General features: G+C 34.6%; 2 protein-coding genes across 5 annotated transcripts in view; one reads left to right on the forward strand and one right to left on the reverse strand.

Annotated features, from left to right (window-relative positions):
* PFKP (phosphofructokinase, platelet) overlaps positions 1 to 16,688 on the forward strand; it is a 48,331-nt gene extending 31,643 nt beyond the window's left edge. For 2 of the 4 annotated variants that reach the window (XM_075492435.1, XM_075492437.1), the window contains 8 exons: positions 90 to 177; positions 7,137 to 7,289; positions 11,092 to 11,256; positions 12,095 to 12,156; positions 13,175 to 13,286; positions 14,729 to 14,828; positions 15,463 to 15,568; positions 16,150 to 16,688. In XM_075492435.1, coding sequence (XP_075348550.1) covers positions 90 to 177; positions 7,137 to 7,289; positions 11,092 to 11,256; positions 12,095 to 12,156; positions 13,175 to 13,286; positions 14,729 to 14,828; positions 15,463 to 15,568; positions 16,150 to 16,303 — 940 coding nt within the window. In that variant the 3' untranslated portion in view covers positions 16,304 to 16,688. Of the gene's footprint in view, positions 1 to 89; positions 178 to 1,100; positions 1,254 to 7,136; positions 7,290 to 11,091; positions 11,257 to 12,094; positions 12,157 to 13,174; positions 13,287 to 14,728; positions 14,829 to 15,462; positions 15,569 to 16,149 lie in introns of all 4 variants that reach the window. The other 2 variants (XM_075492438.1, XM_075492436.1) reach the window with 2 other exon arrangements.
* A 674-nt stretch (positions 16,689 to 17,362) lies between these two features.
* The window catches only part of PITRM1 (pitrilysin metallopeptidase 1), a 30,238-nt gene continuing 28,559 nt past the window's right edge, over positions 17,363 to 19,041 (reverse strand). The window contains exons 26-27 of the mRNA XM_075492439.1: positions 18,494 to 18,596; positions 17,363 to 17,838 (exon numbers count right to left, since the gene is read on the reverse strand). Of these exons, the coding sequence (XP_075348554.1) occupies positions 17,745 to 17,838; positions 18,494 to 18,596 (197 nt within the window). The 3' untranslated portion in view covers positions 17,363 to 17,744. The remainder of the gene's footprint in view (positions 17,839 to 18,493; positions 18,597 to 19,041) is intronic.

A 19,041-nucleotide genomic window follows, 5' to 3' on the forward strand; every position in this document is an offset into this window, starting at 1 on the left:
CAGTTTACCTTTTCAGCTTAGTAATTAGTTCTTATTGCTGCAGAGTCTGTAAATTGTTTTTATTTTTCTTTTGGTTTAATAATTTATAGTACTCTTCCTGCAAAATATTTGGAGAAGATTGCTGACCAGATGCGCACTAACAACATTAATGCCCTTATGGTTATTGGAGGATTTGAGGTACACTGAAATGTCTAATATGTCTAAGTAGACCATTTTAATTTTTACCCAATCTTCATGTAAAGTGCATTTGGTTATAGCTATATTTGATACACAATACAAATAGTGTTTAGGATCAGAAGTATTGTCAATCTCTGATTCTGTGGAAAGCTGACATTCAAGACAGCAACTAGTAGCTGCAAAACAGGATGTGCTAAATGGATAAATAAGGTGAGATAGCATGATAGTATTTTTGTATTAAAAAAACCAAAATGGCTTCAGCAGTGCAAGTTCCAGTCTATGCTGTATCAATACTTAGAACATACTTCCAGAAGTTCTTGACCTTTAGTAGTAATTGCACTGTGGTCCCTTATTTAAGCCACTCTTTCTCACATAGTGCATTTCAAAATCTGTAATTGATCTAGAGAAGTATTTTCTTTTTTTTTCTGTATTTCATGTTCATTTCATTTTACCAAAATAATAAATTTTTGAAATCTTGATTCAGGAAAGTATTTTGCCAACTCTTCCCAGAGAAGAACATGCTTATTGCTTCTTGATAAGGAATGAATCATCCACTTTTTCTAACCTGTTAGGCATGGCCCTAGTTCAGGAATATTAAGATTTTAAATGAGGCGTAACAATACCTGAAGATTGGGGAACTAGTTTGCAGTATGTTTGTGATGTACAAAGCACTTTGTTATGTCTAAATTATATATTCCCTTGAAACTGAATGTTCTATTTATTGTTTGTTTTCAAATGTGTACCTGTTTTTAATGCTTTCTTTTTCGTGTGTGTGTTAGATTTTAGTGGTTCGTTAATGCTTTGACTTGCTGAAGTGTGCTGTGGTAGAAATGGCTCCCCCTGTGGCCCTTTCCATTTTATCATTCCAACTTTGCCCTTATTTTATTCATCCTAATTTTTCACCCAATGCCTGTGCCCAACAGGCGTACCTCGGACTTCTGGAATTGTCAGCTGCCCGAGAGAAATATGACGAATTCTGTGTTCCAATGGTTATGGTTCCTGCAACTGTATCCAACAATGTACCGGGTTCAGATTTCAGCATTGGTGCAGATACTGCTCTGAACACTATAACTGATGTAAGTCTATTCTGGTGTGTGCGCTTACTAACAAAGCAGTTCTGGTTAAAACTGACTAAATTGGCTAGAACTGGATATTTTTATAGACCAGAACTTTGGAAATATAATCTGGAAAACGATACGGTTACTTGATATAGCCATATTCATTATACCTATTTAAAAAAGAGAAGGTTTAGGATCCCAAATGCTTCCATTAGGTTTCCTCTGAAACTACAATGACCTGTGAATTTGTAAACTACAAAATAAGATGGCATATATCTATTGTATATGGAAGAAAGAAACCTAAAGCTTAGACTTGATGATCATTTTCATGAACTATAGAGGAAAAAAAATCCCTATTACATGTAAAGTATCAGTATACCCAGCTGTAAAAAAACACTGACTGAATGTTGTTCTGTTCAGAAGGAGATCCTTATTTATGTATGTAACATCTTTATTTCTCTAATAGAGAATGTAAGATCCGTATTTCTCTACTAATAGGAATTACATGTATTCTACTAATAAACAGAATTTACAAAAAAGAGTTGAGACATATGAAATATTTTTTAAAAAATGAAATCCAGTAATATGATGTACATTAAAAATAGATTGATTAATAGTACACTCAGTTGGATAGAAAGAGCATTGTCAAACACCACACAAATTAAATTGTCAGGCATGCACATTTACAGTTCATCTGAATCACTTAAGAAGCATTAATCCATCATACCTCTACTAAGAAGAGCAATTCTGTTTCTACATATTCTGACATAATTTTGTCTGTGAAACAATAACAGTAACATTACACTTCCTTCCTTTTTTTTTTTTTTTCTTTTCACCATAATCTACGGACACATACATATTGCAGATACAGTTGCAGAGTGTCCATAGTTTAAAACACAGCAAAGGCCTAATAAAGCATTTGTCTTCAAAATTGAATTTACATTTTCACTTATAAAGAAGAAACAGCATTATTTCATAACTTGCTTACTGAATTACAATGAATGACCATATTATATTACAAGTTCCACTTTCTGATTTTTTTGTCTCCAGCCATGTTGGAGCCAAAATGTAGAATTTTTTCACTGATTGTACATATTGAGCTACATTTTAAAATGTGAAAAATAACAAGCATGGTGCTCATGTAAAGTGGGAAAAGAATTTCAAGTTGCTTTTGAAAACGAAATGTCAGTTCTTCTATCACTTAGATGTATTTGAAGATTTTAATTAATGATATTATTTTCAGAAATTTGAAGGATTCCTCAAATGCTATCAACTTCAAGAGAACTAACATAATTTTCACCTGGTTGTTTGCTTTTTTTTTACCATGCCAACATATAAATATTTTTGTCTTCAGCAAAATAAACCCTTCAGTTAGGAAATTTCAGTTGCCTTAACTATTGCCTTGAACAAGACTGTAAGCTAACTAAAATTTACCTTGAACGTATTCTTTATAGACAACTTAGGTTATAAATGTTGATGTTTCCAGTTCTGGTAAATAAAAATATCTCTCCAAAATGATTGGTCACAAATTAAGGTGAGTAAAATGATTGTGCATAACACCTACTTTTCTTCTTTTCTTTTCTTCTTAAGCTTTGTTTACCTAACTGGCTTCTTTTTATAGGTTATTTCATGTAGAGTGGGATAAATTAGTCAGTCTCTCTCTTGTTGTTGTGTTTTGCTTTATATTTAGGTTTCTAGATATCATCCACCTTCATTAGAAAATAAAATGTCAGTATCTCCATATTTTCAATGCAGTAGCTGAAAACTTTTCAAACTCTTATTTTTTTACTAATAGTTTTTGTCTTGTTTTTGCATTTTATTTTGCCTAGATTTTTCTCTAAATATGAAATGTAATGGCTTTGCAAGATTTAGATTCAATCCAATGGAAAATTAAGTTTTGTTCTCTTTTTTGGGGAAGGAGCAGATTTCTGTGTTGGGGAAACATTTCTGCTTGGTATCTTTCCAGTTTTCTGCTCTGATTGTTTGAACATGATTCACTAAAACTGATAATGAAAAATGTATCCTTTCATTCCTGTGTTACGTGTTCAGATCAGGTTGAATAGTGATGATGCCCCCTATTAAATGTGACTGATAGACTCAATACAAGTCATACAATTGACTGTGGTAAACAAAAGTAGCAAATGGGCATGAATGCCCATTTTATCTAGGTTTTTTTATAGCATTTTTGTTCTTATTGCCACTATTAGGTCAATAAATGCATCATAGTTTTCAGTGTTCTCAGATTAGTACCTCTTATGAACACCAAAATGTCATCACACTTAGTTTTTCTGTGGTACTGTTCTTACTTCTATGTTCTTGACAACTTTTAGCAAGGTAAGTACGTTTCTGTTGGCTAATGAGGCCTTGTTAGTGTTTGGCATTACTAGACATTTGTCAATGTTAAGTTGTTTGAAACTTGCCAAGGCATGTAAATGGTACCTTGAGAAATTTGCACATAAAATGTGTTAAGATGCTACATTTAAAAAGAAAAACAATAAAACCAGGCCAACCAATACATAACATCTGAATGACAGATCAGGCAACAGTGTGCTTTTCCCTAAGTTATAGATAGTGGATGGTACATTTCTCAATAATTAGAATCTAGATTCTAGAACAGATTCTATGACCCTCTTGAAATGCTCCATTTTTTCCATTTTTGTTTTAAAATACAGGCTTGTAATCAGTTGAATAGTAGAATTTGGTTTGTCTTTTGAAGTGTTTCAAATTTATCTTATGCTCTATTTTTCACTTCAGTTTTCAGAATATTAGAACAATTGTCAATGAAAACTCCACAATATAAAATACCTCAGGAAAGCTGGAGGTTTCTGTACCTTAAAAGGGTATGCTTAAGACTTGTATATTATATATACAAAATAAATTGTTTAGGATTGCAGAATAAGAACATGAACTTTGACTTTTCTGCAAAAAGAAGCATCAGTAAAATAACTATCATAATAAAAATACCTATATTCTCATCTTCATGTTGCTAATCCCATGAGATGAATAGAATATTATTTCAGATAGCAGACCTCTGCAATGTAACAACAAAGAAGTGTTAGGTTTTTTCCTACATAACCATGAAGGATAGAAATTTCTTTTTAAATGACAGTTGGATCACTTAATATTGATCAAAAAGAGGCATTAGCAATACATTTTGCAGGTGGAACTGAAAAGCAGAAACCTACTCTGTAATTAAGCAGAATGAATAAAAACTTAGACTCTTTCAGCTGCAGAACATAGAAAGACAATGGAAAGGGTGAAAACTTAATTTGAAAACAAAGCCTACTGATGGGCTAGAGGAAACTGATGGAAAGAGGAATAAACCAGAACAAGGTATGGAAGAACATTCATTTGATTTAGGAGGTGTAGAAGTAAATGGGGAAATGAAAAGAAAAGGTATCAGCTAGAGATGGAGAAAAATAGAACCTGGAAAAGGAAGATGCTGAAACTCTCTAGTGTGTTTCTTTGAGAATCTGCCTTTTCCTTTCATCAAAGGGAAGGGGGTACAGGTTGATCAATTCTTTTTGTGAGAAAAAGAATAGCAAAGAGCCACAAGAAAACCCTTTCTCACTGAGGAGCAAATAAAGCTACAGTTAGATTGCCTTAATGCAGTCTCCATGCACTCTCCTTGAAAAACAGACTCCTGTATCCTCCCAGTGCTGGTACTAGCATATGTCGCTCCATATTAGTCTGAACTAGGAAGCTGAAAATTAGCCTGGCCAAGCTAGCTAACCAATTAAATTATCATCCAGTTCAGTCCTAGCAACAGCTGGATGTGGAGCTAGGGCAGTAAATCCATCCCTTTCAATGGCCATTTGCGTTTAGATCAACATGAAGTCAACAAACCACAGGCTTTGCTTGACTGCAATTTATAAAGCATCCTTGGTTATGTCAATACCCTTTTTAATAACACAAATATAATAAAAGGGTGTGAAATGATTAAACCATTTTATTGACATAGTACAGTATTCCTATATGATCTTACTGTAGTACTTATTTAAAAGAATAATTGTAAAGCAGTTATTAAAACCACCAATCACTTGTTTACCCTTTATAATTATAAAGTGACCCTTTATTGAAAGCATTTTCATGCTTTGCTGCAGTGATGCGAAGATGTTGCATATAATCATCTAATGCTCATGCTTGGTGAAGGTACAGTCTTTGGATATGTTTGCTGAAATCACTTGCATCAAATAAAATGGCAATATTTAATGCAAGTAAAACATATCTTAACTGCATCTTAATGTATCATGAATGCAGACTAACCAATTGTGTTAGTTGTTGCTCTAAATCTCCCTTCAACTTGGTTTCCCAAAAGTCTCAATATAAAACTTTTTAGAGAAACTCATGTTTTGCAGATCTCCAGGAAGCCATGTGGCCTTTACCAAACCACTGCAACTCAGTGTATGTCTTTATTTTTCAGTAGAAATAAAAATTCAAAGCAGCCTGACTGAGCTGAGTTGGGCTAGGCAATTACTGAAATTTTCTCAGTGAAGTCTCATCGGCTCAAAAAAAAAAAAAAAAAAAAAAAGAAAAAAAATCCATTTGTTGCTCTTCTGGCTATACTGCTTCTTAGAGCTACAGGTCTGAAAGTGCAGTCTTTTAGTCTGTATTTGAGACTTAAACTGGAAGTGCATCCTAGCACTGAGCTTAATTGAAATTTGCACTTACGAAATACATGAGTAGAGATAGACTTTAGAAAGTCAGTTTGCACTTCATGCACCTACTGCCATGTGTCCTGTCCTCTCACTGAACAGGATCTGCTTTATCTAGGCAAAAAATCTAGACAGCAGAACTCTCGCAGGTTAATTTTTTTCCCATCACTTTCTCCTAAGTTATTACTTAAATCAGTCACTCTATAGATACTTGTGGAGATAGCTTGATAGCTTTCTAATAATTTGATCTGCAATAGTTTGCTTCTCTGAACTGATTTGAGAAATTGAAAAGATGAGACTTTTGTGAACATCAGTCCTTTCTGGGAGAAAGAGATTAAGAAAAATATAACATACTATGTAATCAGGCTTTCTTGTGGAGAGTCATTACATAGACAGTTTGAAAAATTGCCACACATCATGAGAGATGCTGATTAGTTTAGATTAGGAAGAATTGGAATAATGTAACAAAAAAATATGTTTACTGACTTAAAACAGCTGCACAATCTTCACCTGTAAGTAGTATTTTGACATCTATTAGGAACACCTAATACTTTTCACATGGTGATTTATTTTGTAGTGTTTGGAATCTTCCCAAGGACCTACAGCTGCTTTTTAAAGAATCTTTGAACTATACTTGCAAACTTTATTAACTCATCCATGTGCACATGTTCCTGTTTTTTTCTGGGCCTATGTCCAGCCTATGTGCATAGAAGCAGATGTGTGATGTTGATAGAATCTTGGAAAGCATAGGCAAAACTTTTCTTCTTTTTTCTTTTTCTTGGTGGAAATAGATGTGTGTCTTGACTTTATAGGATAACATAGTTTTTAAAAAGCAGCTTTCTTTAAGCATTTCCTTCAAGTTGTAGGTGTTTTACTAGTTAACTTTCTAAACTCCTTAACATGTATCAAACTTTGTTCTTTAAGTGGTTTCTTGTGGATTGATTTCCAGTCTACCTTTATGCTGTCTTTTTCTGCCCAACTGCTTCAGACCTCTGTGCTGTGCACACACTTCACGTTCACTCTATATTAACTTGCACTAATCTTCTGCATTTCTTCAAAGAGCATTGTGCCAATGCAACCCCAGTGCACTGTTGTGGTATGTACAGGATATCCTCCCCAAATAATCTCACCAATTTTATTTACTTGGGCCAATGGACAGCCAAATTTACCATCACATGCAAGGAGTCATTAGCAGAGCAATCCAAAAACAAGGAATGTATCACTCATACTTGTACCACTGCTTCAGGCCTATGAAAGTTGTCTACAGCTACACGAGGCACGTTCCCGCTTTGAGGAGTTTTGCGTACCTATCTGTGTGGTGCCTGCTACTATTAGCAACAATGTGCCAGGCACAGACTTTAGCATTGGTGCTGACACTGCCTTGAATGCTATTGTGGAGGTAAGATTGCATATCTTTTAAAAGTTAATACAATAAAATGTGTAAGATGAGGATACCTAAAGACCTTGAAATGTCTAGTTTTCTAAAATAATTCATTTACCATGGGGGTTTTTTTGTTTTATAGTTAAGAAGTTTTCCAAGACTGATTAAAGATTAACCTAATAAAAATCAATTATGTTGGATGTGTAACTCTTGCGGACTCTGTTTTGTTATCCAAGACTGCTGCATTAGTGCTTAGGACATTTGTTTTTACTGAGAATAAAATATTTTTCTTGCTTTGATTTTGTTTTTTTTTTTCTTACGCAGCTCCTCATCATTACCTAGGTGAAAGAAGAAAGCACATATTTTGCAAATAAATGCCACATTTATTGCACGGGCTAATGACTGAGCTCAGTGTAGTAGAGCATTTTAAGTACATGGTTAACACTAAACACATGAATAATCCCATAGACTGCATTAGGCTTAACATATATTAAGTGCATATAAATGCATACATAGTATAAGCAGTTAAGTCTGTCACTGATGCTAACGAAACAGTGTGAGGCCAAAATTTGCTATGAATATGTTTTCTATTTCAGTCAGAAAAATTAGTTTTCTAGTTTTAGTCTGCCATAGCTTTTTCCCTCGGGTACACCTGCTGTATGAAATCTTTAAGTTCTTTACTATCCTATTGAGTCTGCTGTAGCCGCAGCAAAGGGAGCTGAGTTGAGGTCTAATACAAATGAATGAGTAAACCTCTGAATAGCTCTGGGTTTTATCAAACCCTTCATTATCAATCCATATAACTAATTATGAAGTAATTCGCCAAGAAAGTCAGAAGAGAGATCTAGAGGTTTGAGAAATGTAGGTTTGTTTTCCTGCTCTGATACAGTGTTATTTATTCATATAGAGTGAAAAAGCTCCAGTAGATAATTGAAAGAGCTGTGTCAGAATATATTATGGCTTGGTCTTTGGGAGATGCAATACAGCATCCCTGAGGTGAAGATGACCTAAGATGTAGTGAGGGTAAATTGTAGCAATACGTTCATAGGCAGGACACAGGTACTTTTACCACTCCATTAGCTGCTGTTCCCCCTTACCTACTTCTATAAAGGTCAGGCTAAGTCTGCTAATTATGACTGATACCACTTCTAACAGTGATGCACCTGTAAAAGTGGCATGAAAACACAATGGGAAAAAAATGATCATATATATTGCTGCTTCCTCTTATTTCACTGTTTTTATTATTGATTTTAATTGCGATTTGTACAGCTTTCAGTAATGCTCTCAGTAAAAAATAAAATAAAAATGGTTGTATCGAATTTCACTATGGTTAGAATGTTTAGTTTATGCTAGAAATAGAACACTGTTGATTTGATGTTTGAATATCAGATTTTTCACAAAGCTGGCTCAGTTCATATGGAAGCTCAACTAGCAATGGAATTCGGAAGAGTACTCTAAAAAGAGTCACCATGCCTCCATGTTTAAAATTTCTGAAACCTGCATCAGGCATTTGAGCTTTGGCCTTTGTAGCCTATGGAGTAGTATATGAATTAATGATTCTTTAAAATCGATCTGTGCCGTTTTTGTATTGGGGTATTTCTGTCACAGTCATTCTGAGAGAGCAAGAATAGTAGAAAGTTTCTGCTATGTCTCTTGTATAGTCAAGAATAGAAATCCTTCTAAATAAATCTAAAGTGAGTAATCCCAAAAGCAACTAATGATTTAGAACTTAGAGCTTAGAACATGCTTAGAACTTAGAGCTTCTCAAAAGGCAGAAAATTTCATTCTGCTACCAGTAGCTGGAAAACTTTTAGAAAGCTTGGCATTTACAGATCTTTTAAGTCTCTCAAAATGAAGGAAATCTTCACATGTGTATTTATTTCTTCAGTGTCTAAAGCCAAGATTTTTTATATCATAAGCTAAACACATAGTATCTGTCCAGTTCCAGGCAGCTTTTTAAAAATCAGTTAAAATTGGTTCAGTGCTGCATCTGGCACTATTAAAAGTAATGGGGATTTTTATAAATTTGTTACTGTTTACCAGATGCCAGTATTGTGCAAAAATTCTTATGAAACCACATCTGGAAAGGGAAAGTAAAGTGCTTGAGGACACTGTAAAATCCAAGACAGGTAAAAGAAAGTGTCATTTGGAAAAACTGATGAAGTTCAACGTAGGCTTTTGTGATGTAGTTTGTTATGGGGATACTTCCTGCTTAGGATAACAGAATATCAATCCATATTCTGAATAAATTCATGTGAATTCTGTGCTTATGTGTATATATATGTGTGCCTGTGTGTCTGTAGATACATAACATGCACATATGCAAATATATAAATAAAATATGTATAAATTAAATTACATGTATTTTTTGGTAGCTGGACCTAAATAAATGCATACACTGTTTTTAGTTCTTCAGTGCATTAAACCTTATGATGTTAGAAGTTCTAGTCTTTTAAGTTTTCTCATGTATCAATTCATTATTTGTTCTGTGGTCTGTTAGGTATATATTTAAAGACCATATTGCTCACAATCTTAATTTCAGCTTGAAGTATTATTTTCAGTTAGCTGAATGAAGGTTCTGGTTGTAAATATCTGTGAAACAGAAATACCTCAAATATTACAGCATCTGCAGTTACTCATTCAGAAAATCAGTAAGGCATAGGGATTTTTTAACATTATAATTCAGGTTTCAAGATGATGAACTTCCCAGGTACTTTTATTTCTCATTTTTACGAAACAGAACTGGTGTAGGGACAGTACATCAGTTTTGCAAAATTCTTCTTATCACCAAGTCTGGTGTAACCTATTTATTTTTAAGACAAAGAAGGAAACAGTATACTTTTCTTTCTATTATTTGCTTTCTGAAAGGAAGATACATTATCTAATGACTTTACAATAATTTTGAAGGGTAGAAAAACTCATTCGAGGAAGTGAGAGTTTGACAAATAGCTTCTTGAGTATTAGTAAAACCTGGAGATGCATAGTAACCTAGTTCCTAAGTTTCTATGTTTTCCTAAGTTTTGTAGGTCATACCACACTAGAGATTTTCTCTGTTATTTGCTAAGTCTCTTAGGCAGCCCTAATATATATTGGTGTTAATTGGTGGCATGTAAGCAACAGATCTCTTTATAGAGAACATTTCTCATGCTGGTCAGAGTAAGATGCAAGTGGAGATTGCAGTCTTTTTATAGTAAATATGTACCTATTAGTGAAAAACCAAAAACATTAAAAAAAAAAAAAAAGCTCCAGTAGTCCTTGAAAGAATTCTGTTTATGTGGATGTCATTATTGGAAAGTAAACAATAGGGCAATACATGCTCAGGACTAATTTTAAGAAACTGTAACTGTTAAGTATGGTTGGGAATGCAGTGAATTTTAAAATCAATACTAAGAAGAAATAAACTCTTCAGTAATGAATAGAGTTAAAGCAAAGAAGAGAAACTTACTCATACCAGTGCTGATTTAAAAGCTCCTTTATATCTATTTGTGTCTCTGTTAGAGAACTATCACAACTTTTAATTCCATGCACAAACCAAAATTAATTCTTGTTTTAGTATTTGCAGGAAGCAAATAAATAAGAGTTGATAGTAGCAAAACATTTTATTTTGACTGTGGTGTTCAATGTATGATTTATAAGAATTACTTTATTTGGTAGTTATTATAGTTAAATGGGTTATGCTATGTTGCAATTTTTAAGGACATATTTTTAATAAATTCTTTAACCTCTTTTACCAGTAAGTGACATAAAATTGCATGACATATAAAAACATAAAATTCAGACTTTTTTTTATTTAAACTTACAATATCTTGTCTTTGATTAGACGTGTGATCGCATCAAACAGTCGGCCAGTGGTACCAAGCGTCGTGTATTCATCATTGAGACTATGGGTGGTTATTGTGGTTATCTGGCTAATATGGGGGCCCTTGCGGCAGGAGCTGATGCTGCTTACATCTTCGAAGAACAGTTTGATATTCGAGAGCTCCAGGTATACAGCAGTAGAAATGTTTTCCTCATTTTTAAGGAGATCCTAAAATTGTTGTACATATATAGCATAATGTATATATTTTAAGTAGATGGCTCATGTTTCAAAAAAAACAAATGTGTAGATTGTATCTAAAAGCTACATTCGTCAGTAGCACTTTCATATAATGCCGGTTCTTACGCCATATTATATAAAGGAACATATACCAGTCAGATTCAGTTAACTGACAAAATTACTGTATTAGTCATTAGAGTGTAAGCTGATATGGAACTTGTTTACTATGAGGCTTTTACACTTCGGAGGTAGTTGGTGCTGGCTGTGGTCGTGGACAAATACAAAGCTAAACAGATAGAAATTTCCTGAAAGGAAAAGAGGTGTGAAATGAATTGTAGTTCCTCCCCACTTATTTCTCAGTGGTGTGTACTCTTCATATCATATATGGGAGGGAGTACCAGCACAGTAGTATATCACTGTATCCATAACAGGACTTTTGCAAGGACTGGGAGTAGGGTAAGATATGATCTTTTTGTGGCAATTTCTCTATTTTTATGTATATTGACATTGTCTAACTTGGTGCTATACCAGTATAGCATACAAAAAACAACTTTGTGTTGCTATTAAAATTAGTTATTTGTGACATGGATGAAGAAATTAGTTTTAACCCAAGATGAATAGCCATACACAATGTATTATCCTGCATCTCCAAAAACCTGCTGATTATTTGAATTTGCACATAATATCTGATGTGGAATACTTTACAGAAGTTCTCAGGATATGTAGGCTCATTAAAGTTGTTTTAGAGTTCTGTATGGCTTGTTAAAAATACTTTTGTTGTTTTTAGGCTAATGTGGAACACTTGACTGAAAAAATGAAAACCAGTATCCAGCGTGGTCTAGTGCTGAGGTAAGCAAAAGTAGTTTTAATAGATGGCATCAGTGATGCTGAGTACTTCCAGCCAAGTAGGCTGTTCGGCCACTTGCAAAGACACTCTAAGTCTATATTCCTTTATTATTCCTTTAGCATGAGATTTTTACTAAAGCTGTAGCTCCAGAAGGCAAGTCTGGGAGCTGTCTGGATGCTCAAGTCCAAAACTTCCTTCTTTCTATGTAAATGTATTTGCTCTACAATCTAATACTTTATCCTATTTTCATCCTCTTTTCTCATCGGCTTTGTCTTTTATTGTAGATTCTTTCTTACTAGAAATAGTGTGAAAACTAGCATACATGTGTACAAATATAGTATGGCCTTTACTATAAAAATCCTACGTAGATTTTAGGAGATAACATAGAATAAAATATCTATCGAAAATCAAAACATTTAAAATATGTTGATTAGGATGTTTTAAAATTATACCTTCTTAGGCAGCATGAATCAGGCTGTAGCTTCTCTCTTGAGCATTTATTTTCAGTATGCTGAGTAGCAAAGGGCTGAAAAATGAATACCACAATAAATTGTATGAGGATACCATTATATTTGTTCAAGTTCTACTAGTTATATGACTAGGGTGAAAAAATATCGTACGTTTACAATATTGGTAAGGAACAGCCTAAGGTACCATTCATTATCCATGCTTTTACAAAGGGCAAAATGATGACATTGGATGTCAATGACTTTTTCTTTTAATGCAGTTTTTCCTCTGCATAATGAACTTGTCAGACCTAAAATGATTTTTTTTTTTCACTAATGTATTCCACAAGGGATTCCAGGTGACCTGCCAGTGATGTCAGTGTAGTAAAAGTAATGCAGACTTCAAAATCATGAGCATGTTACATGAAAGTGAACATATGTGATTAGATGAAAATATCTAAGCCATGATTACTGGTATCAAGAAAATGGGAAAACATTTGTCATTCAGTAGCTGTAAAGACATCCACTACTTAATAATACATTTGTTAACTGTATCTGGCCTTAATTTTTACAGAAATGAGAACTGCAATGAGAACTACACAACTGACTTCATTTATCAGCTGTATTCTGAAGAAGGAAAAGGAGTGTTTGACTGTCGAAAAAATGTCTTGGGCCACATGCAGCAGGTAAAAATGACCTTAAAATTACAGACAAGCTTAACTTTGTATGAACAAAGAGCATACACTATTCAAGCATTTCAAGCAAGTCTGACTCGGGATTAAAGAAAAGAAAGTGTGTGGATTTTTGTTCATAGGTAACTCAGAAGTTTTTGTTAGGATTATATTTTATTGCAATTCTTTCTTAAAAATAGGAAAAAATCGCATTAGATTCTTAACGATATTCATTTTTATTCCTCTTCTGTCTATATTAATAAACAATTACACTTTTTAAAATAGATAATACAGCTATCTTATTGTAATACATCCTTAGAACACACTTATCTGCCCATCTGTAATGTATCTGGCTTCTAAACCCTGGAAGAGATGAGATTTCAGTATGAAAATATGTGCAGATGGATTGTTCTTGTAGAAGATACAGTAGTGAGCTACTCCTTGTGGTCTTTGTACCTTGCATCTCTTTATCTCACTATACTGCTTGTTAGTGGGCAGATAGTAAATTTCTAATTTGGCTACACTAACCACCAAGACTGAAGTAGAGTAAAAACTACATGTAGAGCCAAATTTCTCAAGTACAAGTAGTGAAACGACTGTCTTTCCTTTTAAGTCATTTCAAGTTGTATGTATATTCCCCTTACTCGTATATTTCTAGATTATTCAACCCTGAGGTTGACACTTTCTGCATAAAATTTTGCAAAGTTTATTTTGAAGGTCAGGACCAGCATTAGTCAAACAATCTGTTTGGAACTATTTGGAACTACTTCACATATAATTTCAATCCCATCTGCTGCATTGAAAATAGACAGAAAAGTCAGACTTTGTATAATATAGACAGAGGGTTTAAAAAAACAAAACAAACCAACACTTTTGTTCCCAGAACTATATAAAGGCTGCTGTAATACTTGGAATGAAGACAGCCAAAAAAAAAAAAAAAAGAAATAATGTGATTACTAGTCTAGGAAGTTCCAACGCAGTTTTTTGATCCTAGTATTACATACATGGCATTATGGCCTTCCTCGTTCTAGCTGCAATAGAGCTATGTCTCCCAGACTTCCTAGGTTACAGAGTCAGCACTTGTGTTTCTTAGGCTGCCTCCGACACGTCTCCTTCAAGTTTCCTGGTGCATATTATGCTGAAACCAGGTTGCCCTGTGGCAGCGTGATAGCTGGGCAGTGCTTAATGATCAGCACTAAGGGGAAGTGGAAGAAAGGGAAAACAGTGCCCTCCACTTATCTAAGTATTAGTGATTCAATGAGAATTCTACAAGTGCTTAACACAAATTTTAAATGTTTTAGCTTGATTTGCGTGGTGGGGTTTTTGGTTTGTTTTTCTAAGTGGGGGTGATGGAAATAAGAAGTAGAGCAGGCCATTAACAGAGATGACTGATAAAACAAAAAGACACAAATACTGGTTCGATAACTAAACTAACCCACAGTTAAATTTTCACACAGGGTGGTGCACCTTCGCCATTTGATAGGAACTTTGGGACAAAAATTTCTGCAAAAGCTATGCAGTGGATCTCCAAAAAACTGAAAGAAACCTACCGAAAAGGTGCAGAAATATTTGGTGCTATGTCTTGTTACTGTCTTTTGGTTAGCTATCAGTATATAAGACTACTCTACTACACAAACATATGAATGTATATTAGTTTGTCAGTCAACATACTTCTTTCCCTCTTGATTATGTTTTTATTATTCAGTAGTGCCTTGCTGTGCTTTCCACTGTAAGAAGACTTCCTCTCAAGTGAGGTCAATAATTCAGATAGCTGTTTCCTTAGCTTTCTTTAAAAAATGCTAGTGTGATTGCAGTTTTTCATGCATGAAGGAATTGATGGTTATATAGTTACATCTGTTCTTCCTTTTTGTTTCATGGTGGCTACATGGGAGACAGAAGAAGGTAATATGTCTTCTTTGGGAATTTTTGTAAAGCACTATTTACTAAAATCTAATTTTAAAATGGATGTTAAAATTCAGTCTTATTGTTTGTTGCTTAATTACACTGTATTTTCATTGCTAATCACCAAAGCTAAATTAAAAATTGAAGATCTCCTAACCCTATTAAAGTACTAATTGATATTTTATCATTACATTAAATATTCAGTTTAATTCAATTTAATTACAGAAAAAGGGTATTTGCCCTTGCAACTGTGAGTAAGAAAGATCCTGAATTATTTTATTCGTTTTAGGAAAAGTATTTGCCAATACTGATGACTCAGTTTGTTTGCTGGGAATGCGTAGACGGAACCTTGTTTTCCAACCCGTGGCTGAGCTCAAGAATGAAACAGACTTTGTGTACGTATATGCTGCTTACATTTTAAACACCTCAACACAGGCTTCCTTTCACCACATCAAACGAATATCTTCTCCACAGTGCAGACACACAATATTTGCCAACCGTTTTATTCCACTTTGTCTTTGGCCTACATTCAGTCCAAGATTCACTCTGATTGTTCACTGGTCTTTTCTACCAACTTTTCTCTTCATCCTCCTTGTACTTGGAACTCTCATGAATTCTGGGACTCCACCGTCCTTTTAAATAGCATTCTCATCATTGTCTTTGCTCCAGTGCCTAGCATTGCTTTACCTCTGGTACAGTTTAGTGGGGCAGCATTTTTGCAACCAATTTGGTATTATACTTACCTTAAAGAACATCTTTATAGTAAAATCTATTCATTCCTTCAGTATTCTGTCCTTATTTCTCCCCCTTTTGGGTCAGCGTTTACATCCCACCATAAATGTCAATATCTGATCCTATTTGTAAGGAATGCCATTACTGTTTGTGTTGTCAAATGACCTACAAACTGTGTTTAGCTAAGACAAATGTCTTAGCTACCAAGTAAATGACCTTATCTTCCCCCGTACCTCCTACACAGACACAGGATTCCCAAGGAGCAATGGTGGCTGAAGCTGCGACCACTGATGAAAATCCTGGCCAAGTACAAGACTAGTTATGATGTCTCAGATTCAGGCCAGCTGGAGCACGTTGCTATGCACAGCCCAAAGGAAGCAGAAACCGGAGCCATCTAAAGACATCACTTTTAGGTTATTGTCATAGATGCACATTGTGAGTAACAATGCTTTAGAATCGTTACAGCTTTGTTTTGTAACATTTAAATTATTGTACCAGCACTTTATGTGAAACAAGACATTCAGATGTCACACAGATTTTGTCCTGTATTTGTGTTGCATTTGAAACAAACCCTAGCATCTAATGGATAAGCACCATTTACTGATACTGCCCTTTAACAGTAAGTGCAACACTGCTCTATGCACTCTGTAAGTTACTCATCTACTGCACTTTGTTTCAGAGTACTTACACCCAAAAAAATAAGTGTAGTGGCTAGCTTTGTGTTGAGTTACAGGATGTGCTTAATGTATCTGAAGTTGAAATAAAGTACTGTTGCAAACATCATGACTGACTTGTCAGAAATTGTATTCAACTGCTTTTAAACAATTGGGGGATTAATGCCTTGTGAAGGATTCTCTATACACTCCAGTGAAGGAAAAAAGCAACTGCCCTTTTTCTTCCCTAACCATGCAGGAAGTATTCACAGCAGGGCAAGCTTGTTTTCATTGCTTCTTCAGGATTAGGCTAGAACTTGGAATCCTTTCTCCTTGTAGAGGGATGATAAAACCATTTTTCAGGGGGGAAGAAAAAAAAAAGCTTTAACAACTTGAGATTCAGAAGGGTGTAATCTGGTCCTTACTTCATGTTTCCTTTCAGCTTTTTTAAGACTATTAAAAAAACCCATAATGATGAAAAAGAGTAAAATTGATTTTTGAAATTAGGCTGACAAACACAACATTTTTATGTTTTCTTATGCCAACTTATCTGTTAACTAGACCTTGACAAAAAGTTAAATACTAGACTGTGTCATATCAAAATATGACTGAACATTACCCAAATTGGTAAGATAAGTTCAATTTAATACACTGTACACTGATTCATTAATGATTTGCCCACTACACTGCAATTCACTACAACCTTGGCTTGTCCCGTGGAATGTCCCGTCAAAGCTCTTCTACCTGTAGGTGGCTTCTGCAAAGGAAGCTGGAATTATCACACCAAAGAATGAAATCTGTGAGAGACATAGTTTTTTATATATCCAACAGCAGACATGATTTCAAACAAACACCATTTAAAACTCTAGAGTTTTACATATACAAAAATATTTAATTTATGTAGTATTCATATGCAATTGGAGGAGTGAGTCTTCGGTAAAATATTAAGGTCTGTCTTTGCCCTAGCAGAGCAAATCATTCTTGCTCTCAAATACTGTATGGTTAGAAAATTTTTCACATAGTTATTTCAAGAAGGACAGCTTTTAACTGGTTTGTTGGACACTGTTAAAAGCAGCAATGAACATTTAAGCTGGACCATAGCACAGTTAAAAGTTACTGCAAAAAACTAATTATATAGTCACACAGATTGGCTTGTTTTGTATTAGCTTGGATGTTCAGCAGCAATTCATCGTTTGACCCATGAGGGATCTTTGGCGATATCTGCATTTTCTGGGCCAAGTACAGCTTGACCACGAGTGCTCTTCCCAACTGCAAGGTACCTGCAAGAAAACAAACAAATGAGAAGCTGCTGCATTCAGTTATCCGTAACTCTGCTACAGAAGTTAAAAATATTCCCATCTCAGGAAAAAGTGCAGTGTGCTATGTACCCATTGTTTGCTTTTACAGCATCTTTTGGATTTACAGTGTTTTCTCCCCAGTCATCACAATACAACAGTCTCCTAAGGCACAGCCCTAACTAGCCTATCTCCTTAACCTTGTCGTCTTCAGTAGTGGAATTCTTCAGTCTGAAGAAGCACAAAATGTAAAGAAGCACAAAAAAGTCTAGAAGAACCAGCTCATACAGCCAGGAGCTGGATGTCTGAGTGTACTCCTTCTCCAGCCAGTTTCTGGACCCTTCAAAAGTAAAAAAATCTCACACAAACTCAGAACATAGGAGGAAGTTACCTCTGCTAAAATGCAATAAGGAGGATATAATTAACATCTCGCTCTCTGGGTTACAAAAGCAAATAGTGAAAGTATTTAATATGTGAATAAATAATAAAGTTAATAAAGTATTTAATAGTGAAATATAAAAGGCCAAGGGTAGAAATCCAAGAACTTCATTACAACAACTTTCACAAAGTTTTCTTCTTTGAATTAGGTTTTTGTTCTATTTTCCAGGTAAACATTTTCCTAAGTTGAGCACAGACTTACTTGTTTGATACATCAACCAGGTTATCACTGTTGACAGCAAAAAGTTGTTCTCTGTGTGACTGCTTCATTTCATCTGAAATCCCATATAAGAAATGATCCATTCCTAGGAAAAAAAGAAAACAAAACCATGCACTGCACTGGTGTCCTGGCATCTCAGTTACAACTAAGTACATGAATGAGTGCAAACTAGGACAGGTACATGTTCTGGAAGGGAAGAATAGAGACTAGCATTAGGCCACTGTTCTGAGACAATATCTAACTGTAAATCAAATATCAAAGGTTAGAATTGGGTACATTAATTTTCTGAGGTAGTAAGAATTTCCTCTTTAGGAAAAAAGAAAGATTCATATTCTGTTCTGGCAACTGATTTAGTTTGTCAAAAATCTAAACGTAATGGTGGTCCAGAAAACCTAAAACACCCTAACATGATTCATTCTAAAGAGTCTCCGTACTTTCTAACAACGTTTTAGCCAAACTGCATTTCATGAAGCTTCTGTTTTTATTGTGGTTTATAACAACAAACTCTTAAAATTTGCAATCGGTTGTAG

Source organism: Mycteria americana, chromosome 2 (assembly GCF_035582795.1).
Source record: "Mycteria americana isolate JAX WOST 10 ecotype Jacksonville Zoo and Gardens chromosome 2, USCA_MyAme_1.0, whole genome shotgun sequence".
NCBI lineage: Eukaryota > Metazoa > Chordata > Aves > Ciconiiformes > Ciconiidae > Mycteria > Mycteria americana.